The sequence below is a fragment of the Haliotis rubra genome, unplaced genomic scaffold (genome assembly GCF_003918875.1).
Source record: "Haliotis rubra isolate DU_JTF1 unplaced genomic scaffold, ASM391887v1 Scf1382, whole genome shotgun sequence".
In the NCBI taxonomy this organism is placed as follows: domain Eukaryota; kingdom Metazoa; phylum Mollusca; class Gastropoda; order Lepetellida; family Haliotidae; genus Haliotis; species Haliotis rubra.
The window spans coordinates 36,373-60,530 of record NW_025765317.1 but is presented as its reverse complement, the minus strand read 5'-3'; the positions used below and the strand labels follow the sequence as shown (position 1 = coordinate 60,530).

Below are 24,158 nucleotides of genomic sequence, written 5' to 3'. Positions count from 1 at the left end.
ATTCTATATTCATCCAATTGTGGACACATTCTTCGAGTATTGTGAGATGGCTATTGTGAGCTAGCGGCACTTTTAAAAAACTATTCCAGTGTAGTGAAATATTGTCCATCTATTGCAAGATGTTGTTGGATATTGTGGCAGTATAAGGAGACATTGTTCATGTTGTTCCAGTCTTAGAGCCCATTATATATGTCTTACAGGAGCCTTTACAAGCGCTATGCCTTCCTGCGATGTGAAGATGAGAGAGAGCAGTTTCTGTACCACTTACTGTCACTCAATGCGGTTGACTTCTTCTGCTTCACCAATACATTCTCACAGACAGGTCAGTAGATAATCTCACATTCTTATATATAGATCCTAAGTGTGTCTGGTTTGTCTGGTCCAGACTCGATATTATTTACAGACCGCCGCCGCCATATAGCTGGAATATTGCTGAGTGCGGCGTAAAACTAAACTCACTCAGTGACATGTCAGTAGACAATGCCACTTTTAACAGACACATTTCTAGAAGATCCCTGATGACTGTTGGTTTTCTTCCTAGTTGTGCCATACCGAGTCCTCATCTACCCCAGCACCAAGTTTGCATGTGGGACAACAAGTGCTGTACCCTGGATCAGCATCGCGGGGCAACTGGGCGAGACTGGAGTCATGGACATACCGAAAGGATGTCTGGAGTTCTCAGTGGAAGTAGGTGTCTCTCTATGTCAGCTATAACTGCTTGATAAAGGCATATGTGCGGTCATGGTCCCCGTTGCACAAAGCTCTCGTAAGCCTATGATTTTGTAACTTATCTCATAGCATTCTTACCTTCTATACTGTAACATTGACTAATGATGGTCATAGCGCTACAAGAGCTTTGTGAAATGGGGCCATGGTCTGTTTTTATCTTTTTGTATGCATCCCATTGTTATTTAAGTGTGACTACTTATGTAAAAGCTATCTTGTATATATTATGAAATTTTAGATGTTTTATTGTAGTGTTCATGTCTTTTCATCCGTTCCAGCACAAGAACCTGGGTGTTCTGACAACTCTACGTATCGGCCATGATAACAGTGGCATGACTCCACGCTGGTTGGTGGAGTATGTGCTTGTTAGGAATGAGATCTCAGGACACACGTACAGGTGGGTTGAAGATACTATACTAATACTGCTTGTCACTGCACTGGTTCATGTTTAGCGGGTACATCTATATTTGGAAGACATGGGCGGCACACTGTTCCTGATGTGTACCATTTATGATCTGATGACAGAAAGTGACAGCACCAGACTTGTGGTAGTTGCCTACTGACTAGTGTACTTTACAGGACTCTGAGTTTAAGATAAAAATCGAAGATATAAAAGTAAGGTTGGCCAGTAACCCAAAACAGTGTTGTTTCAAAGTATTTTGTGGGTATACTGGTGTACAGAAACTACCATCTGCCACTTAATATTTCACAGTTCATTGCCTGTATAATGTTATATATAAACTGGTAGAAATAGGGAGTGGGGTTGAGGGTAGCTTTTATTAAGGCATTTCAGTTTGGTAGTGATTTCTAGGATCAAACCGAGAGATCTGGCAATACCCAGCAATCTGTAATGTTTCTGACTTTCTTTCAGTGATACTACAACTTTTCCTTTTGCAGACTCACAGATGTACTGTTAAATATTTCACCTGGATGTTGTGTTGCAGATTCCAGTGTGGGCGATGGTTGGGGAAAGGTGTGGATGATGGCAGCATAGAACGCCTCCTGGTGGCAGAACTTGTACATCAGACGTCAGAGGTTGATGGTGAGCTCTACATTCAATGGCAAAATGATCAGCAAGTGCTTACTTACTTTGCGATTGGTCATGAATGAATGTTGGAAAGGGTCTGTTGTCATCAGTGGGATGTATTATTGCTTATATCACCTATACTTGTTGCAGACACAGTGACATGCTACACACCACCAAGGAACAGGTCCCCTAGTTCTCCCAGGAAGAACTGTGATCAGGGTAGGTTTAGAGTCTTACATTAAACTATAATGATGAAGTGTTCACTTTAGGCATATTTAAAATAGAACAAGATTTATACTTAATTCTTACTACATGTTCATCTAACACTTGATTGCCTTATATTCTGAAACTTGTTTCTGATCAACAGGTTTAACTTGATTAATTTTTTCAAGACAGTTGTTTTGCATTCTTCCTAGTGGTCTTCCCAAGCGTCATCCAGTGGACTTTTCAAATTAAGATTAGGCTCGTCTTGAATTGATAAGACATACAGAATCAATAACTGATAGTGATTCGTTGAAAGTGTCTGGAATTGAATCAACCAGTAAGCCATTTTCATTCCAATTTAACATCCCCTTTGTGCCCCATTGCTACAGGTCTGTCCATCCCAGAGCTGCAGGAGAATCTAGGGCATGCAGTAAATAACCTGGTCAAGTACTTCTACAAGCCAGAGAAGGAGGTAAGGGTACATGTTGAACTGTCATCTCTGTCCTTTCCCAGTCTAGCTTACTTGGATAGTTATCTCCCCTTGAGCAGAACTGGCACAGAATATATACTGAACAACATTAGAAACACACCACACTAAATTGCACCGACAATGCTCAGATATCATGGGTACATTTCAGTCTGACGGGGGTACTTTTGTATTATATGGGTGGTGTGTTTCAAATGTTGTTCAGTATATATTATCCATACTTCAAACTAAAGCTTGCATGTGTGTTCTTTAACACCATGTTTAGCCAATGCTATATAATGGTGGTATATAAATAACCTTGTCTGAACCAAACAATCAAGTGATTAATATGAACAACAATCTCACTGTGACAAATCTATTCAGTTGCCTCTTACAACAAACATGGCTTACCATAGACCAATTGTAACCCAGTTTCTATCTTGGCATAGGTTGAACACATTCAGTGTGAAAAGCATTCATTTATTTATCCTCTCTAATCTGCTTCATCTGTGGTCAGTGTAGGCCATATTGTACCTACAACACTCTGTTGATGTACTTGACTGTCATAGTTACAGGGTTTACTGATGCCTTCATTATTTACAGAGGGGCAACTTGACCTTCCTGTTGTGTGGAGACCGGGGTCTAGTCCAATGCATGGAGCAGATTTTCCAGTGTGGTTTCCGCTCATCAAGATTGTTCCGTAACAAGATGTTCATATGGGATCTCTTTGGTGAGCTGATATTAAGATAATAACTCACTCACTCACTCACTCTTATATCTGGTATTATGTTTGATCTTTATCAAGTTATATCTCATTAGCATATGAAGTTCTTTGAAAAATAATCAGAGTTTGGAATAGACAGATGGCCTGTTTATCCTGCCCATCATAACTATAGCCTATACTAGCAAGCTATAATTACCTTGAGCTGTTGGTTATTGGATGTGGTTTCCACTAATGGGGATTGTTTAACAATAATGTCCCTGTGTTACAGAGAAGATTAAGGTGCAGTTTGAGCATGCACTCGCTGGTGGAGTGCGACGGCCGATAGCGGAGGTGGCAAAGGCAGGGTACTGGCTCTTCTGTAATCTGCTCAACAAGATCAATGCAGCCACGGAGACTATCGGCAAGGACGGGAAGTTCCAGATCTTCATCTGTGTGGGCATTAGGTAGGTTGAGTGCTGGGTAGAAGGGATTGATTTTAAGTAGTCAAAATTAGAAAGTAGGGATATTGTTTCTTTGCCTTCATTCTTTCCCTTCCTGCCCATTTCTGGTGTCCCCCGCCATGATGTTGCTGGATTATTGCTAAAAGCGGCGTAAAACCAAACTCAGTCAGTCAGTCTTTCCCTTCCTTGTATGAAGATACATATGCTATACGCAAGCAGAAGACAAAGAATGTGGCTGTCTGATACAAATTGATTTCACAATCAAGTATCCGTTCATACATTTGAATGTGATACAGTGCAGATACTCCCAAGGACAAGTCCGTAAGAAGGGTGTTTCAACATGTGACACATTCATTCCTCTTTGCAATGAGATTTGTTCTATGTTTACACTCAGTTCACTTTTAATACTAACATTCCAACACAACTGATTATAACTCCCAAGTGTCACTATCACTAATGATTACATAGATTGCTGTAACAGTAACAAGCAGTAGGATCTGTCTGGTTATAATGAGGCTCTCAGTACAAAGATAATAACAATGTTGTCCAACCCTCTCTAACCTTGTGTGCATATCTGTTGCAGAGATCACTGTCTTCACCGCTGGCTCCCTCTCATGGCCCAGACAACCATGGTAGCACAGATGTACGAGGAGAACTGCTTCATGCGTGACCCCAGCCTCATCAACTTTCTCGTCCACATCCTGGACACTCTCAGCGAGTTCCCTATTGTGTTGGAGGCCTCGTTGCTGAGGGGCCTGGACATCTGAGGACGGTCCTTGTACCATGTTGTTATGACGACAGATGATGCAGAAAAGCTGAGCCATATTATCGGGAGTTTGTTGGTTTGGGCTGTGATATGTTGATGTCTGTGAACGTATGTTGGCGTGGACACAATGATGTGAGAAATCATGAATATGAAATGGAGTGACTGCCCCAGTGACTGTAGTTCCTTGTGAGTCTCTTGATGAGTGTCAGGACTATTATCCAAGGGCACCTGTCAACACTGATCTAGTCTTGTACCTGCCACACATCCATTGTGTACAAGGGGCTTCAGGTGTCTACTCCAAGTCATCAATATTACTGTGTTGTTTTTGTGCCAAAGAATAGCGATCTTCACTTTACTATTTATTTGTGACTTGTGCAATTATAGAATAAGATCCCCTACAAGGGTAGAGGTAGGCAACAACATCCAAGAGATGTCACCAGCTAGCATGAGGTCACTAGCAACAGTCTAATAGGCTAGACTATCAAGACCTCAAGACCTTCTGTATGGTCATGTAGCACATGATATTTGTACATGACATATCCTGTTTTATGAGTGCAGACATTACCGGTATGTCACCCAAAGACTGAGCATGATCTCATGCTAATAATACTATGATAGTGCACATAGTATGAGGTAAAGGGACTCTGATAGCAGGTCATGCTGTATATTTAACCTGGAGGGTTGACTTGAACGTTTTAAAGTCACTTTATTGACTTCTGTGAATAACAAATTAAGGTATGTTAAAACAGAAAATGTTATTATGAACTTATCAAACTTGTGGTCAAGGGTTGTCTATAAATGCTCAAGATTGAAACTTGCACGTTAGAAATTAATCCTATAAAGTATCTATTTTCTGTGAATTTTACTCTGATTAGTGTAAGTTGATTTGGCTTAATTTCAAACAGATGAAGTGCCTTGATTGTTTGCTAATGGTTGATGGTCGTTTGTTTTGTATGAAGGTGATCTTACACTAGTGATGGCCATGATACTACCACAGGCACTGGATGCCAGTGGTTACCATGGTCACTAGAACAGGACGTCCTTGTGTCTTGGGTTTTAACCTTGATCTCACTGATGCAGACATGTTTTATTCCACAAATCGTTGTTGATACATCCCATGTGTATATGTTGTACAGATGAGAGTTTTAGAGAGAGCCATGTGATATGAGGTCAACACTTCTTATGTGTATACAATTTCTTAATATTGAAAGATTTTATTGCCTATATTGAATTGTTATTAAGGCAGACTCAATGAAAGTGTATTGCTGTCTTTTATGTAAACTATAATCAAGTTCTCCTGCAGTCCTAAACTCTTCCACATTCTGAAGATCCTAACCCTCCCCATCCTGGGTATATTTATACCCTTCCAGCTAATCCCCTCCCTCTCCTCTCCTTTTCCACCACTGACCAGCCCCACCCAGGGTTTATGCCCGTCTTGTTACTGTCCCTCCCCACATGGGTATGTGAACTTTCAACTGTTCCGTTAATCCAGGGTGGTTGCCCCTCCCACTAATCCGCATCCCCCTCCGTTTCCACCACTCACCAGCCCCACCCAGGGTTTATGCCCGTCTTAATACTGTCCCTCCCCACATGGGTATGTGACATTTTAACTGTCCCCATTAATCCAGAGTAGATCCCCTTCCAGCTAATCCACACCCCCATTACCCTCCATATCCACCACTGTCCAGCCCCACCTAGGGTAGATGCCCATCTCACTACATTCACCTCCCTCAACTTTCCGAAACTGTTCCTCCCCATGCTAAGTAGATGAACTTCTCACTTCATTTACTCAAACATTTAGTGCACAATCTTATACTGACTGTGCATCAAGCCGAGCCCTCTCTCAAGACATTGTTACATTTTGTTGATATTTGTTTATACATTGTATACTATTAGTGCTGTGCAGTCTTGTCACTACTTAAAATAGCTGTTTCAGCAACTTCAAGTGTCTTCAAAAAACAACCATGTCATGAAGTCACTGAGTTGAAACGATCATCACTATCACCAGTAGATGCAGATAGGGTCTATATTCAGTGTTGGTGATGTTCTGACTAATGTAGGGTTCAAAATGCCGGGTTCTACCAAACTGTATATCGCTGTTACAAACTATATTAATCTGTACTATAACTTTCCAAGGTACCTAACTTTGGATAGCTGTATCTAAGCTTTAACAGTTTCTGCCATTATGTATAGATCTGTACCTACATGTAGTCAAGAACTAGCTATCAAGAGGCCATTTAAGAAGATTTTTTTCAGTGCTACCGAACACTTAGACAAACCTTGCAATTTTAGGAATTTCCCTTTAGGCAGCTCTATCATTATGTGAAGAAAGCTGAGACTTGATTGGTTAGTTTAGTAATCCCTAACTGACATATCAGCTATATTGGTGTATTGATGTTATTCCCATTGCCTTACTAGCTACTTGTTCTCCTCTGTTGATCTGATTGTTGCAATGTTACCATGGTCATCGAGGGCTGCCTGGTATCAATGAGATTACCAATGTTTGTGTTATGAAAATCAAACATGTATCTACACCATGACTTTGTTATACGTTTCTACAGATTTGATTACATCTTTGATTAGTTTATGCATGTTTATATGATCAGCAGCTTTGTATGTAGCTGGAAAGATATGACAGTAACATTAATGAACAGTAATATATCAGCGTAGTTCATGAGGACATATAGCGTTCGGCATAGTTCATGACAAAGATATTGCAACCAGCCTAGTTACTGATGAAGATATTGCATTAGGCCTAGTTCATATAAAGATATTGCAATCACCCTAGTTCATGATAAAGTTATTGTAATCGCCCAAGTTCATGATAAAGATATTGTGATCACACTAGTTCGTGATAAAGATTTTACGATTACCCTAGTTCGTGATACAGATATTGCAATTACACTAGTTCGTGATACAGATATTGCAATCACACAAGTTCATTGTAAGGATGTTGCAGATGGGGTTGTCATGGCTGAAAGAGTTATACCTGCATTTTTCATCATGTTCATTGAGCCATATTCTGAAGGTATGAGTTTGTTCAGGGTACCAGTTTTTCACATTACACTAGATTAGACAAAACACAGGTAGATATAAACTTGACATAAGTAAACAGGTCAGGTACCTATATTCAAGTTCATCTAGAGCATGTCAAAGACAAAATGGCAACCAGCACATATTAAGACTCCACGTAAGCCCCGTCCAAAGAAGAATTGCACACATCAAGTATTTCTACAGACATTCGTTCATAAGTATAGGTTAGTCATTGTCTGGTTTTAGTTTGTACTAGCTGTGGCGAATGTGTCTGTGCTGCTCGATATAAATGATTTTGATGTTGTCATGTTACTTCATGACACCTGGGTGGTGGGATAGCCTAATGGTTAAAGCTTTCGCTTGTCATGCTGATGACCGGGTTCGATTTCCCACATGGGTACAATGTGTGAAGCCAATTTCTGGTGTCCCTGCAGTGATATTGCTGAAATATTGCTAAAACCATGGGAAAACTAAACTCACCCACTCACTCATGACATCTGTAAATCGTTGAAAAAGTGGCACAGAGACATGGCTACCACAGCTGAGTTAATGCATGATATTAGGGGTGTTTCTGTTGTTTTAGTTGGATGTTTTTATCTCATGTTCTGCATCATGCTGCAATTGTCATGTCACTGTCTGCCAGCTGCACTCTTATTTATTTGTGAGCCGAGATGTTACGTGAGTTGTCTCCCATGTACATACCATACCCAGCGCTGACTATAGATCAGCTCAGACCACACTCACATGCTTGTCTCAGCCTGTGCCTCCATTTTCTAAGTTTACAGTGGTGAAAGCTCATTGCATTTATGTTACGATAAATATCATTTGTGATGTCATTATTCCCTTGATTCCGTGTAAGTTGGTTGCCTGGGTGTCACAGATGCAGCTTCTGTGATGTGTGACATGGAGGCTGTCAGCGGATGTTACTGTGCGATGTTGCAGCTCTCTCACACACATACAGGCTCGCGCATGTGAGCTGACTGTATTATGTAGAGATGGCTGGAGAATGAGTGTGTGAGATCGGGAGTGGGTGTGTGATATGACAGTATTACAGTGATAGTGCTGTCACTACTTGTTGAATAAACACTGTTGACATGGTAATTCTTGACCTTGTTGTATGTTACAGTTGGAGTGGAAGGTTATACCTATCTACGACACAATCTGTCTGGCTTGAACTGTGTCATGACCTCCATACTTCACTCATATTATCTATACTGTAAGCCATTAAAAACGCAATTGGTATTTGTTGTCCTGAAACTCACAAACGTTCTATTGAAGACTTTTGCCTGCGATACAGAGGATGTAGGGATAAAAGGCTGTTATTCTGGCCCATTTCGAGTTCGAGTCCCGGAGAGCATTCCTCTCACGTGAACTTTGATACTTAAAACTGAACCTTTGACATTTCTCGTAAACACAACCACATTCATGAAACACGTTGTGCACATGCATTACCTGCACCCAGGCCCTGTAAAAGCACAAGGAATTGTGGAACTCAATCATTTTGAGAAAATGCCTCACTTGACACAAGACGAAAGGAATCAGGTTATTGGTATGGTCAGCCAAGGTGCTTCAGATGTGATGATTGCCAGGCACTTTAATGTGCATCCATCCACTGTAAGTCGACTCAGACAACGTTTTCGGGCTACCGGAAGTGTTGCTGATCGTCCGCGACCTGGTGCACCACCTGTGATAACAGCTCGACAAAACCACAATATCCGAGTTTCACACTTGCGAAATCGGTTCCAAACAGCTGATGATGAGGCAAGGAGGACAATTGGGACAAGTCAACGTCATTTCAGCTCCCAAAAGGTGCAAGGACGCCTTGCTGCCTTCAACATCCGGTGTCGTCACCCGTACCGTGGTCCAACCTTATTGCATCGCCACAGATGAATCCAGGTTTAACTTATCCTTTGCAGATGGACGTCCACAGATTTATCGACGTAAAGGAGAAAGACTTGCGCCAAACTGTGTCCTTGTACATGATCGTTTTGGAGGGCGTGGTGTCATGATCAGACCACAGAACATCAGAGGCTGCAGACCATCCAACAGCTGTTCCTGAGAAATGTAGAAATGTGTGTCTTTCAATGCCCCAAAGACTGCGAGCATGTCTTGCAGCGCACGGTGGACACACACAATATTGACTGCAAGTGACCCCTCCTTTGTTTGATGTCGTTGTTGCGTAACTGATGTTGTTGTTGACTGGACATTTTCAGATGAAATTATTCACAGATGTTCACTTAAAACATATCTGCCAGTTAGGTTTATATATGTTGAAATTGGTGTGAGTAAAGAAAGTATGAATGTCAAATTGCGTTTTTAATGGCTTACAGTATATATACTTCTTTTACTACAGGCAGCGCTATTATTCACCAGTAATATGTGGCAGATGGATTAGATTCAAGAGGACAAGTTTTTCAAGAAACTGTTTCAGATAAAAGGATGAAAATCTGAAATATTGTTTAAAGGTTAAACATTGATAGTGAGTGAGAGAGTTGGGTTTGACACCGCTTTTAGCAAAATTCCAGCAATATCATGGCAGGGGACACCTGGAATGGGCTTCACATGTGCCCATGTGGGGAATCCAACCCGGGCCTTCTGCATGCCGAGCGAATGCTTTAACCACTAGGCTACCCTACTGCCTCTTAAACATTGATAGAGTTAAAGGACCAACACTGAGAGTTAACATTTTACAGAGTTATGATCCTTGCTGTTTTGGGGCATGGTACTCTGTACCCCAATATTTTCTCTGAAACCACCATAGATACATGGATAACATATAGCATACATCATTCAGGGCATACTGTGGTGATGGGGTTTGAAATGGTGATGGAGCTTGAAAACCAGCATCAAGACTTAATAGCTTACAGAGTACTGGTCATTGTTTTATCTTCTGAATTTCCCTGGAAAACTATAGATGACATTTTGAATACCGTAATTCATGAACATATTGCATCACCACATTGATTTAGATTACATAATTGTGGTGATAATGATATTCCGTTTGAAAACTGTCTCTTTCATACATATTTTACAGAGTTATGAGCCTTCTTTATTTCTCATATTTGGATAGGGGTAAAGAGCATTACTCAAAACGTTCATAGATTCATGAAACTTTGGATGCATACAACGGATGAATATGGTAAAGAGGGAAACAAGCAATAATGAGGTGAGGTGAGGTGAAATTGGGTTTTAACGTCGTGCTTGAGAATATTTCGCTCATATGACGACGTGCATGCGTGTGTATGTGTATGTGTGGCTGCTTGTACTAGCCCAGACTAAAGCTGGTTTTATAGTGCTAGCTCACTGAGATACCATGCCGCAGTGAAGCATGAATACCCCACTCAGACACATTATACTGACTCCGAGCCGACCAGTCCTTGTTGTACCCATTAATGCCGAGCGCCAGGCAGGGACCAACAAGTACCATATTTTAACGTCTTTTGGTATGAAGCGGTCGGGGATCGAACCCATGACCTTCCGCTCTCCGGGCGGACGCTCTAACCACTACACCACGGAGGCGATAGCAATAATGAAATCAACATGATGTATAACTGTTTATATCACACAAAACAGACAAGTGAGCAGAAAATGAGCACAAACCAGGGGTTTCCATGACAACTGACATGCTACTATGATGCAGCCTAAGCAATGATACAAGTTATGTAAAAAAGTATAAAATGAGTATATAATAAATCGAGTACTGACAGCATGATATATATTGAACAATTCACACAGTAGTCCATCCAATCAGCACCAGAGAAGGTCAGGTGACTTTGTAAGGTGACCGATACACTATGGAGTATTCAGCACTTATAAGAATTTCTGTTTTAATGCTATCCCAAGGGTTACAGATTACAGCTTTAAACTTTGAACAGTAGTATTCAATTACGACAGCCTTGGGTATACTGTTTAGAGTGAAAGAACTATAAAAAATATCAACATTGTACAATGAATCAAACTTTTACAGTAAAAGATTAACATGAAATGTCCACTAAAAACTGCTTTTCATAAATAAAAGTTGTACTGTGTGTAATGATAGTGCTACATGAATTCCATTAATGAAACAAAAGCAGTACCAGCTTTCCAAACGGTTTCCCTACATACAGACAGACATGCATTCTCATTGAGTTAATACATTTTACTGAGTAAATATGAAAACACCAATTCACAATGTTGTTACTGGCTGAGCAGAAAATATGACTACTGACAAAATGCCCCCAATAATTTCTGATACCTGCCTTTATGTTCCTCCCCTTAAACCTAAAAGTGTTACAAATGACATCCCAACTTTCTTCTTGTAATATTTAGTCCAGACCACTCATTTCTGTTTCAAATGACTAGAGGCTGAAGAAAAACAACAAATAAAGCCATCAGGGTTTTACAAGTTTCAATTCTTTGAAATACCTGCAAAGGCCTTAATAATCATCCTTGGTTTTCAATATGTTGAAGTTGGCGTCTCCTAGAACTATAAAAATGAACATCGAATGTGGCCAAAGAGCGGATGTTGTTTTGAAAACATTGACCAAGTCATGGGCAGGGGTTAGAAACAATATACATTGTGTCCGACCAGGTGACAATGTATCCAACCACACGTTATCTCCAAACATACACTTGTGGACGGAACATGCAGTGAAGCTGACACGGACATGCTGCCTGAGTCACGATGAACGTACCACATATTTAATGCTGAAGAAAAGGTAGTAAATAATCTGCAATATTACAGCCATATCGTGACTGGGTGTGGCACAACACTGTTGAGCACTGTCTGATTTATCCCTGTTGCCTTGGATACATATCGTCCAATATGGCTAATGCCAGCAGTTATTTATGTCTTGAAGCTTGAGATATATTACCTCATGGTGAACATTACAATTTTCATAAGATACATATAACATTCTGTAAACCGTATAAAAAGTCTAATAAATCCTAAACAGATTATTAAAAGTTATAAAATACAATAAAATATCTGTTAAAATATTTTCCTGGCAGTGATGGATACGAAGGTGAAGGTGACTACTGTTATCAAATAGGTACACTGACTCTTCACCATCTCTATATTCTGTGACGATATATGGCGGAAAACATTTTTACATACACAACACAACACAACACATTGATACACTGAACAAGACGTGAATCATGGCATGTATAAAATTGAACTGCTCAAACATCAGTAGAGTATTGTCTCATTCTCTGGTGATGGCTAGAAAATGTTCACCGAGTATCAGATCAGGCTGACGGGGTAGCCCTTGTATCAGCAATGCCTGCAGGATCCTTGAAGTAGCATGATAGTCCTTCCCCTGGCACTCTTAATATCAATACCATTCAGTGGACTAAGTGACATCTGGGAAAAGACATAATGAATATCTTAGGGTCCATTCCACAAACCATCTTAGCACTGCCAAGACTGTGTGGGTACAGGAGTTAATCTAAGATTCTAGTAAAGGTATCCAACAAGGTCCTGTATTTCTTGATGTCATATACTGTTCACTAGTCCCTTGCTGCTGAGAGCTTGTCTCCAGTTCGCTTGGAAATCCTGTCCTCTAGGATAACTCCTCCTCTGTCACCTTCTCCAGCTCGGGGCACTTGTCGTGGGTGATGCAGCGGCCGCCGTGCAGGACCTTGTTGGCGGGGCACTGACAGCTGGCCACACACGGCTTGTAACAGTTCTCCTCCAGGTTGCCGAGGGGCGTGTCCAGGTTCTCACATGTCCGGGGGCACACAGGACCACAGTCATCAAACATCAGCCCAGTGTCAGGGGGGCACTCGAAGGCTGAAACATAATACATACGTCAGTGTCACAAGCCACCAAGTGAAAGTTAGTTGGCTTTATACTGTTTTTACCAATAAACCAGTAATACCACAGTAGGGACCACGAGAAATTACCTTTACACATTGCACCCATGTAGGGAATCGAACAAGAGTCTTCAGTGTAACAAGAGAACTAACCAATAGGCTACCTCACTGCTCTAAAACATCGAAGGAATATATCATACAAAGAAACCAAACAATATGATGACCTAAGACACTCAGTGCCCAATTACATTGTGATGATGTAGTTGCAGACAAAAGAATGAATATTTCTTGTACAGACTTGAGATCACGTACCACACAGATTATTGGTTCTCCACTGGACTTTGACCTTGGCCTTTGCACATTCATGTGCGTAGGATGCCAGGATGTCACAGAGACAGTTGGGGTTGTCTGCACATGCACACATGTCATACACACATGAGGAGAAGAACGGTTCAGGGGAGACGACCTTGTGACATCGCGAGAATACTTTGCTCTGAAATACATCAGAAGGTTAGTGGGTCAAGGTCATTCAAAGAAAATGGCAAAATGTCATTTGCACATAGTGTGATACATCAGCTGCTAAGAAGCATACACCATAAGTCTATAAGGGTTTTAGCAAATACCATCCAGTTAGTCTCAATCATCGGTTCAGCCGTCAAGTTCCAGTTAGAATCAATCTTCTGCTGCATGGCAACTATTACGATACGATCGGGCAGTCAGACTTGCTGTCTTGGTTGACACAAGACATTGTATACCAACTGCGTAAATCTTTGCTCATGGTGTCAATCACTGGATTGTCTAGTCCAGATTATTTACAGATTTATCAGTGGTTCTGTACAATAATCTCACTACGCCTGCTGCAAGTCAGATCTTGTTAAAGCACAGAGGTTACGATCATCTCCTTTATCCAATCAAGTATTGATCAATACACTGAAAAGTCTGCATTCCTACCGTGATGATGGAGCACTTAGTGGTGGCAATCTTCCTGGTGCGGTATCCAGCTCCTGTACATGGATCTACATCAGCGGCATCATCACACTCCGCTCCTAGCTGCTTCTTGGCCTGCAACATCATCATATATCCCATCTTTGAGTAAGTAAGTGAGTGAGTGAGTATGGTTTTACATTGCTTTTAGCAATATTCCAACAATATCACGGTGGGGGAAACCAGAAATGGGACGCTCACATTGTACCCATGAGGTGAATCAAACTGTCGGCAAAACGAGCCAATGTTTAAACCACTAGGCTACCCCACCACACTCTCCCTCTTTTGCTGGAATACTGAAGAGATAGATTTTAATGAGATTGATTGTCAGTCAAATTTAGAAGGTTAGAATAGTGATATATATATAACTACCGTCTTAAGTAAGAACATTTGTGATCATCCAATAATTAGATCTGCTCAACATAGAAAATGGCACCGAGCTCTACCAAACATGAGTCTTAAATATTGAAATGTGATTCACTACAAGCTCCTGAAGTAACGTGCACAACGTTCTTCTACACTACATCTTTTGTGCTGAAGCTCCACTCACCTTCCAACTGTTGCCAAACACTGCTGGAGAGTTTGTGATTTGACCAAACTTGGTCCGCAGATCATCATGGGGAAAACCATTGAAGTTCCCACACAGTCCACACAGCTTCCTCTTGTAACCCCCGGTAACGCTCAACTCAGCATAGCTGTCCCCATTCCACAGAAACTGTAGGATAACAATACAAAATACCATTGCCAGAAAATAATCAGACTCCATTATCTTCTGAAACAGATTCTGTTGGACGTAAAAGGAAAAATAGCAGTGAAAATAATAGACTGGATCACTCAACAATAGTAATGACACCTCATGTTCATCATATGAAAGGACCACTTAACTTTCATACTTCTTGGTAATGTAAGAAAATATATAAAGTTTTATACTCAAAGACTAAAAGTTTCTTCAACCATAGAAAATACCAAAATACAAAATTAGTTATTTGTTGTTACCAAAAGTGGTCAGAAGTAAAATTAAAAGAAACGAAAGAAGAATGAGATTTCAGATTCTTTTTCTGTTGTATGACAATATTTTGTGATGTCAGCGGTGTAAAAAATGTGTAACATTAATCATCATCTGGGAAAAAGGGATCATGGGTGGTTTTGATGCACTAACGTATAGATAAAAATTACCCTTCCCTAATGTTTGTCATATTTGTTAATGACTCTGATTATCACTGACTGTCTAAAACAAAAACTGCAAGAACCAGATATTTTTTCATAAAATAACCACTTAATCACCTGAATACCTGTATTGTTTGTATGACCTTCCCCAACAGAGTATTTTTGCTGATACCCCTAATTCCCCATGACACCTTCCCCTATCAATAATTGCTCCCTTAATGATTGGTCCATGACAGACCAAGGGATGAACAGATGAGGATCACGATACTTAGAAATGAGTAGAAAGCTGTATAGGGAACAGTGTAAAGTACACGATGCTGTTGCATCTCACCTTCAAGCCTATGTCTGTGTTGAGGAGAACGGTGCTGCCAGACATCTCCAGGTGGACACGTGACCCATACAGGAATGGCAATTCCACAACACGGCCGTTGACCTAACACAAAGATCAAGTTCACATCATAGGCTGTTAGCTACACTCAAAGATCATCAGCAATTGGCAGTGTCTGTTACTCTTCAACAACTGTCCTCGGGTGACAACAGAAAACTTGAGTGTGTGTTGTTGTGCTGTTGTGTTGATGCATGTTTTATTATATTTCTCTAGCCCTTTCAGATGGAAATATGGAAGCAGTTGTGTGACAACAGATACCGTGAGACTACATTCTGCCATACCGATCTGAGGTTGTGTGTTGATCATTTATTAATGTTACTTGATGTTACAAAGTTAGTACAGAGGCTACTCCGAGAGGTGAGTGAGTATGTTTTTTTACCGCTTTCAGCAATATCATGGACCACAAATGGGCTTTACACATTGTACCCTGGGTATTGAACTCAGGTCTTTGGCGTGACGAGCAAACACTTCTTCCACTAGCCTACCCCACCACCTCTATTCAGGAGAGATGAGGTAACATACTGTGAACCCCGAGTTCCATGCATACTGCACCTCTGGATTATCCCCAGGGAGTTGAGACAGAATTACACAATGTATGCACCTTTATTATGATTTAAGCTTCCTGTCTGAATGGAAAGAGTTATCTACCTTGACAACATGGTTCTGTAGCATTTCAATGATGATGTCACTCATGGTGATGGTGAAGTTCTGCGCCCAGGAAACATCCCCAGGTGCATTCCGATCGTCATGTTGAACTTCCACTCTGTAACACAACAGGTTTTTTGTTTGAAAGTAAAGGACAGTTGAAATATGAATCAAACAGCTAATTTGAAGACTGTAATTTAGCCTAAAAATAACTGGCATTCAATTTTCGTATTTTAACATGTGCAGTTTCCAAAGTACTTATCTCTATATGAAATAATCTTGTTTACTCACGTAAAGTTGTTGTTCTCACAGTCTGCAGCCATGATGTATCGACACATGCCTTGGAAGTGGATGGTGGTGCCGTCAAAGCTGCGGTAGTGAGGGTCTCCGAACACGATGCAGGTGCCTGGCTCTGGAGGAAAAGGTACAAGGTACATACAGAGAGGGGGACAGTTATCAACAGAAACCAACCTGTCACCAAGTCCCATTTCACATCATGGATGTCATTCTCGATTTGCTTGAAGAAGTCAGCTTTATTAGACTGATATATAATATTTAATTTCATATTTTTAAGTGGCATTTTAAAAGCTGTATCATTAACATCTATGATACTAGCATCTGTACCAAATAAACACACTGAACAAAACAAAGAAGTTGAAATCAATACAATAACTCACAAACAACTTATAAGATATATGTTAGATATATACTGGTAATTTGCATATTGTTTAATTGCCATGTTGAGAAAGACATTAGTCCAAACTTACGTTTGAGACACACTGGGCAGCAGTTGCCAGGGGTAACAGTTGGAACTTCATCAGGAGTGCAGTCCAGAACAGGGCACTTCTTAATTGCACACTTCACTTTACCAGCAATACACTTGCAGCGGGTGCACTCGTCTAGCGGCCACTCGTCTCCTGGCTGGGGAGGTGACGCAACAAGAAAGATAACTGTTACAGAGAACCTTCAGAATGATAACTCTTTCCAACAAGATAAATAACTCTTTTCAACAATAAAGATAACTCTTGTCAACAAGACAGATAACTCTTTTCAATAAGACAGATAACTCTTGTTAACAAGATAGATAACTCTTCTCAGTAACAAAAAAATGAAACAGTCCACAAAAGCAGCAATTATTTACAATGATTTACAAACCTCTTAGAAACTGTTCTCATAACTGTTAAGTTAACACCATTGTGTACAGTATTTCAGCTGTGCTACACCAGCATAATCTATGAGAAGCGCCCTAAGTGATGCTGGTCTGAGATGTTACGGCTAAGGTTTGGATGGTCTCGTACCTGATAAACAGTGTCGTAGTAGACACATGTAGCATCCTCAACCGGCTGACACACCTCACAACAACCGGTAGCGTCGGGGACAAGCTGTTCCGCTGCTGTACACTGTACAGGGGGACACTCCTGGAGGCTACATCTAACCTCTGACCTTTCACACCGACATGTGACACACTGGTTGTCGGCTGCTGACCACACGTCCCCTTCCTTGTAGTACTTCCCTTCTGTCTGGTCATAGCAGGCTGACATGAAGAAATCATTGTCACTTTCACATGGCAAAACCATCAGATTTACACAAAGAAAGTAAATGCTTTCTCTGGCTATTTGGGAATGGAGTATAATTGTTCCATATATAAATACAACCAAGCAATAATGACATTATTTCCTTGTTTAATCAAGTTTGAGTGTATGATTGTTTAGGGCTACAGCTAAAGATTCCATGATTCCTATCATGAGCTGTAGTATGTGCCACTGGGGTATAGTGTTGGGAATTGGTTAAAATCTCATAATTGATGATTGGTTCATTACTACTGATCAATCATCGAAAATAATTGGTTAGCGTCATTTATGAAATTTGTTAATGCACATTAAAATTATGAGAAATTATGATCGATTGCTTGGTCGTTTAGTCACTACGACCAATCTTCGATTATTTCAATTAATCGGACCACCACTACTGGGGTACAATGTCTAACCAGTCTGACTAGCCATTCCGTTGAGTCACCTCTCGGCATAGGTTGCTGGGGACCAAATCTAACCCAGCATAATCACTGTGAAAATCTGACTGTAGCACTGTGCATTGAAGATTTGATATATAGATATATCTGAAGACGCTAAGATATTGGATAGAGCATGACTAATAGGTATTTAAACTGCAAAACTACGAGATTTGACTAGACCATGCTAAGAGATTGGAATGGACAAGACTAACAGAAAAAATGTTGATACTAAGAGATTGGAATAGACTAGACAAAGAGATTGTAATGGGCAGATCTAAGAGATTGGGATAGATAAGAGTAAGAGATTGGAATGGAAAAGACCAAGAGCTCGGCATGGACAAGACCAAGAGATTGGAAAGGGCAGGTTTTAAAGATTGGAATGGACAAGACTAAGAGACTGCAAAGGAGAAGCCTAAGAGATTGGAATAGACAAGGCTAAGAGATTGGAATGGGCAGGTTTTAAAGATTGGAATGGACAAGACCAAGAGATTGGAATGAGCAGGACCAAGAGATTGGAATGGACAAGACCAAGAGACTGGAATGAGCAGGACCAAGAGATTGGAATGGACAAGACCAAGAGACTGGAATGAGCAGGACCAAGAGATTTGAATGAACAAGACCAAGAGACTGGAATGAGCAGGACCAAGAGATTGGAATGGACAAGACCAAGAGACTGGAATGAGCAGGACCAAGAGATTTGAATGAACAAGACCAAGAGACTGGAATGAGCAGGACCAAGAGATTGGAATGGACAAGACCAAGAGTTGGAATGAGCAGGACCAAGAGATTGGATTGATTCAAGTTACTTACGTGGACACTTGGGGCAGCACTGTCCTCGTGTGAAGATCTGGACAGTTGGTGGACAGCTGAGAGGCTTGCACTGTTCCTTCATACATTCCCACTGGAAGTCCTCCTGTGTCGGATACAGAGTAGATATAAGTCCCTCACAATACATCAACAGAAGAATACACCACCCTTTTGATTTGTCTTAGGAAATATGGTTGGACATCATTCAACATGGTAATTGTGTTACAACCTGGCACGTGATCTCTGTGTACTAACCTTGCACTCACAGTAGAAACAAGGCTCCTCGGGGCGTGGGTGTGTACGTCGACCGATCTCGGTCCTGGTGCAGGTCGTACCGACTGCAACACAACACGACACATCACAACACAACCAAATACAAGTGTAAGCTGTGATGTAGTAAATCATACACATATGCATTGGATAATCTGTTGCTCAAGCATGGATCTGACACGAACATTGTAACACCATTCCATACAATAATTATGTTATTACCGAGAACGATGTTGACCAAAATTAATCTTGTGTGAGTGTGAGTGAGTTTAGTTTTTACGCCACTTTTAGCAGTATTCCAGCAATATCACGGCGTGGGACACCAGAAATGGGCTTCACACATTGTGCCCATGTGGGGAATCGAACCCGGGCCTTTGGCGTGACGAGCGAAAGCCTTAACCACCTACCCCACCGCCCTTATTAATCTTGAATCAGGATTGGTGACTGAGCATGGTTTATAACTGTTATGAACAGTATCTGTGACAGCAAGTCAGCTTCCAGGTGGACGAATGCCAGGAAAAATACCTCATGAATGTTGGTGGTTTTCATCACTTGCTGCATCATACCAAGATGTAAAATGATGGTACTTTTTGTGTTCCTGACTGGTGCTCAGCGTTAAGGGAATAAAACAAGGTTTGCTCAGAGAATTTATTCTGTGTCAGAGTGAGGAATCCATGTTAACACTGGGGCAAAGTATTTCAGGGACTAGCCCTTTACAACCAGCATGAGTGTTGGTCACCAGCAGTCACCCAATCACACATTGCTGTACAAGTGCAATAATCTTGAATGTGATATCATTCCACGTGTTACCTCACCTCCCAAAAGCACCCCTTTGACCTCCAGATTGGATAAATAATGAAAGGACCAATTTGAGCAGTTAAAGTCGGGAGTGTGCATGTAGAAAGGGGAGACAACTCACATCCAGCACAGGAAGGACAGCACTCTCCTGGGGCTGCAGCAACCAGCTGCTCTGGGGGGCAGTTGGCGGTGCTGGGACATGCCTCGTGGACACACCTCAGGTGACCATCCTGGGAACAGAGACATGGATAAAGACAATCATCGTCATGGTGATCAAAATAGACATCCACACTCCTGGGGATTATGTGTCTGACTCTGAAAGCATGGGTTCAAATCCCAGATGGGACTCAACCTAACATAAGTACTACAATCAGAACTTTACTGAGAAAATTTAATCCTAAATATAAAATATGTTACATTTAACCACTTTCTAAATGGCATTGTGTATTCATCAGGACTCCATTTTTAAACTACCCCAAGAAAGGATTTTCTATTTGGCTGATTGAGATAATGCTAGAATATTGCAAGAAAGAGGATTTTGTTATAAGTATATCATCACAACCAAGTTGGATATCACAACTATAACATGACACTGAGGGCATATCTCACCTCACAAGTACAGTAGTCACATGGGTCGCCATTGGGAGTGAAACCCTCCCCGTTCTTGTAGCGCCGACCCTCAAAGTTACATGCTGAAACACACAAACAGTAGGTGAATATGGAGACAAGAGAATGGGAGATCAGGGCCCTGTTCCTCAAAGCGATCGTAGCGCTACGACTGTCGTAAGTCTATGTTAAAGTATGGGAGTTACGATCATCTTAGTGTTACGATCGCTTTGAGGAACGGGGCCCAGAATAGTTAATGGCAGATTGTAAATGCTGAACTTTGAAGAGTGAATGATGAATGTACAGAAAATGTTGAACAGAAATGTTGAACAGTGAATGCTGAACAATATATGATGAGTGCTGCAATGTGACCAGTGAATGGTAAATGCTGAACAGTGAATGGTAAATGCTGACCAGTGAATGGTAAATGCTGACCAGTGAATGGTAAATGCTGACCAGTGAATGGTAAATGCTGACCAGTGAATGGTAAATGCTGACCAGTGAATGGTAAATGCTGACCAGTGAATGGTAAATGCCAGTGAATGGTGCTGAAAATGCTGCTGACCAGTGAATGGTAAATGCTGACCAGTGAATGGTAAATGCTGACCAGTGAATGGTAAATGCTGAACAGTGAATGGTAAATGCTGACCAGTGAATGGTAAATGCTGACCAGTGAATGGTAAATGCTGAACAGTGAATGGTAAATGCTGACCAGTGAATGGTAAATGCTGACCAGTGAATGGTAAATGCTGACCAGTGAATGGTAAATGCTGACCAGTGAATGAATGGTAAATGCTGACCAGTGAATGGTAAATGCTGAACAGTGAATGGTAACTGCTGACCAGTGAATGGTAAATGCTGACCAGTGAATGGTAAATGCTGAGTGAATGATGGTGAAAGGTAAATGCTGAATGACCAGTGAATGGTAAATGCAGTGAATGGTAACATGAATGGTTGAACAGTGAATGGTAAACCAGTAAATGAATGGTAAATGCTGAACAGTGAATGGTAACTGAATGGTAAATGCTGAATACTGAAGAACAGTGACTGTGGTAATGCAGTGAAGTGCTGAACAGATGAAAGCTGACCAGTGAATGGTAAATGAAATGAATGGATGAACAGTGACCAGTGAATGGTAAATGGTATTAGTGAAAGCTGAACAGTGAATGGTGAATACTGAAGAGTTAGCAGCAGTAAGTGCTGAACAGAGAATAGAAATAGATGAACAGGTAAATATTAGTGAAAGCTGTAAGTGCATGGAAATTGTTGAACAATGAATGGTAAATGTGGAAGAGTGAATGGTGAATGTTAGACAGTGAATGGTAAAAAGTTTAAATTGTTAATGGGTATTGATAATGAATGCTAATGGTTGAAATATGAATGGTAAACAGTGAAGGGTGACAGAATGGCAACTCACTGGGACAAACAGGGCAGCACTGGCCTGGGACCTGGACAGGCTCATCACACGGGACGTAGCAGTCCACCTCCATGCAGGTCACCAGGCCCCCGCTGCATGTACACGAGATGCACGGGTTCTCCGGCAGGATCCACATCGCTCCTGTATCATACTGGGTATCACGGAACTCACAACCTAGATAGGGAACATAAAATAATATAACTCACAACCTAGATGGGGAACATAAAATAATGGATCTCACAACCTAGATGGGGAAATAAATAATAATAGAACTCACAACTCGATGGGGAATATAGAAGAATAGAACTCACAACATAGATAGGGAATATATGATAATGGAACTACTTAGGTTGTTTAGAATAATGGATCTCACAACCAAGATGGTGAATATATGATAATGGAACTCACGACCTAGATGGGGAATATAGAATAATGGATCTCACAACCTAGATAGGGAATATAGAATAATGGATCTCACAACCAAGATGGGGAATATAGGATAATGGAACTCACGACCTAGATGGGGAATATAGAATAATGGATCTCACAACCAAGATGGGGAATATAGGATAATGGAACTCACGACCTAGATGGGGAATATAGAATAATGGAATCCACAACCTAGATGGGGAATATAGAATAATGGATCTCACAACCAAGATGGGGATAATGGAACTCACGACCTAGATGGGGAATATAGAATAATGAATCTCACAACCAAGATGGGGAATATATGATAATGGAACTCACGACCTAGATGGGGAATATAGAATGGGGAAATAAATAATAATAGAACTCACAACTCGATGGGGAATATAGAAGAATGGAACTCACAACATAGATAGGGAATATATGATAATGGAACCACTTAGGTTGTTTAGAATAATGGATCTCACGACCAAGATGGTGAATATATGATAATGGAACTCACGACCTAGATGGGGAATATAGAATAATGGATCTCACAACCTAGATAGGGAATATAGAATAATGGATCTCACAACCAAGATGGGGATATAGGATAATGGAACTCACAACCTAGATGGGAATATAGAATAATGGATCTCACAACCAAGATGGGGAATATAGAATAATGGATCTCACAACCTAGATGGGAATATAGAATATGGATCTCACAACCAAGATAATGGAACCTCACAACCTAGATGGGGAATATAGAATAATGGATCTCACAACCAAGATAGGGAATATATGATAATGGAACTCACGACCTAGATGGTGAATATAGAATATTGGATCTCACAACCTAGATAGGGAATATAGAATAATGGATCTCACAACCAAGATGGGGAATATAGGATAATGGATCTCACAACCAAGATGGGGAATATAGGATAATGGAACTCACGACCTAGATGGGGAATATAGAATAATGGAATCCACAACCTAGATGGGGAATATAGGATAATGGAACTCACGACCAAGATGGTGAATATATGATAATGGAACTCACGACCTAGATGGGGAATATAGAATAATGGATCTCACAACCTAGATAGGGAATATAGAATAATGGATCTCACAACCAAGATGGGGAATATAGGATAATGGAACTCACGACCTAGATGGGGAATATAGAATAATGGATCTCACAACCAAGATAGGGAATATATGATAATGGAACTCACGACCTAGATGGGGAATATAGAATAATGGAACTCACGACCTAGATGGGAATATAGAATATTGGATCTCACAACCAAGATGGGGAATATAGGATAATGGAACTCACTTACCTAGATGGGGAATATAGAATAATGGATACAACCTAGATATATAGAATAATGGATCTCACAACCAAGATGGGGAATATATGATAATGGAACTCACGACCTAGATGGGGAATATAGAATAATGGATCT

At 40.8% G+C, this 24,158-nt stretch overlaps 2 protein-coding genes across 2 annotated transcripts in view; one reads left to right on the top strand and one right to left on the bottom strand.

The window, feature by feature from the left end:
* LOC124268467 (DENN domain-containing protein 5B-like) overlaps positions 1-8,487 on the top strand; it is a 44,645-nt gene extending 36,158 nt beyond the window's left edge. Inside the window, 9 exon segments of the mRNA XM_046703443.1 lie at positions 201-322; positions 542-687; positions 1,005-1,123; positions 1,671-1,768; positions 1,904-1,972; positions 2,347-2,429; positions 3,027-3,153; positions 3,416-3,590; positions 4,171-8,487. Coding sequence (XP_046559399.1) covers positions 201-322; positions 542-687; positions 1,005-1,123; positions 1,671-1,768; positions 1,904-1,972; positions 2,347-2,429; positions 3,027-3,153; positions 3,416-3,590; positions 4,171-4,354 — 1,123 coding nt within the window. The 3' untranslated portion in view covers positions 4,355-8,487.
* Positions 8,488-10,927: 2,440 nt separating this feature from the next.
* Positions 10,928-24,158, bottom strand: part of LOC124268473 (kielin/chordin-like protein) — a gene marked incomplete at its 5' end in the record, with an annotated part of 49,022 nt that continues 35,791 nt past the window's right edge. Inside the window, 14 exons of the mRNA XM_046703453.1 lie at positions 10,928-13,159; positions 13,495-13,675; positions 14,134-14,244; positions 14,717-14,881; positions 15,665-15,766; positions 16,370-16,484; positions 16,658-16,778; positions 17,134-17,287; positions 17,665-17,900; positions 19,188-19,290; positions 19,440-19,522; positions 20,374-20,482; positions 20,862-20,944; positions 22,276-22,449. Coding sequence (XP_046559409.1) covers positions 12,930-13,159; positions 13,495-13,675; positions 14,134-14,244; positions 14,717-14,881; positions 15,665-15,766; positions 16,370-16,484; positions 16,658-16,778; positions 17,134-17,287; positions 17,665-17,900; positions 19,188-19,290; positions 19,440-19,522; positions 20,374-20,482; positions 20,862-20,944; positions 22,276-22,449 — 1,967 coding nt within the window. The remainder of the gene's footprint in view (positions 13,160-13,494; positions 13,676-14,133; positions 14,245-14,716; positions 14,882-15,664; positions 15,767-16,369; positions 16,485-16,657; positions 16,779-17,133; positions 17,288-17,664; positions 17,901-19,187; positions 19,291-19,439; positions 19,523-20,373; positions 20,483-20,861; positions 20,945-22,275; positions 22,450-24,158) is intronic.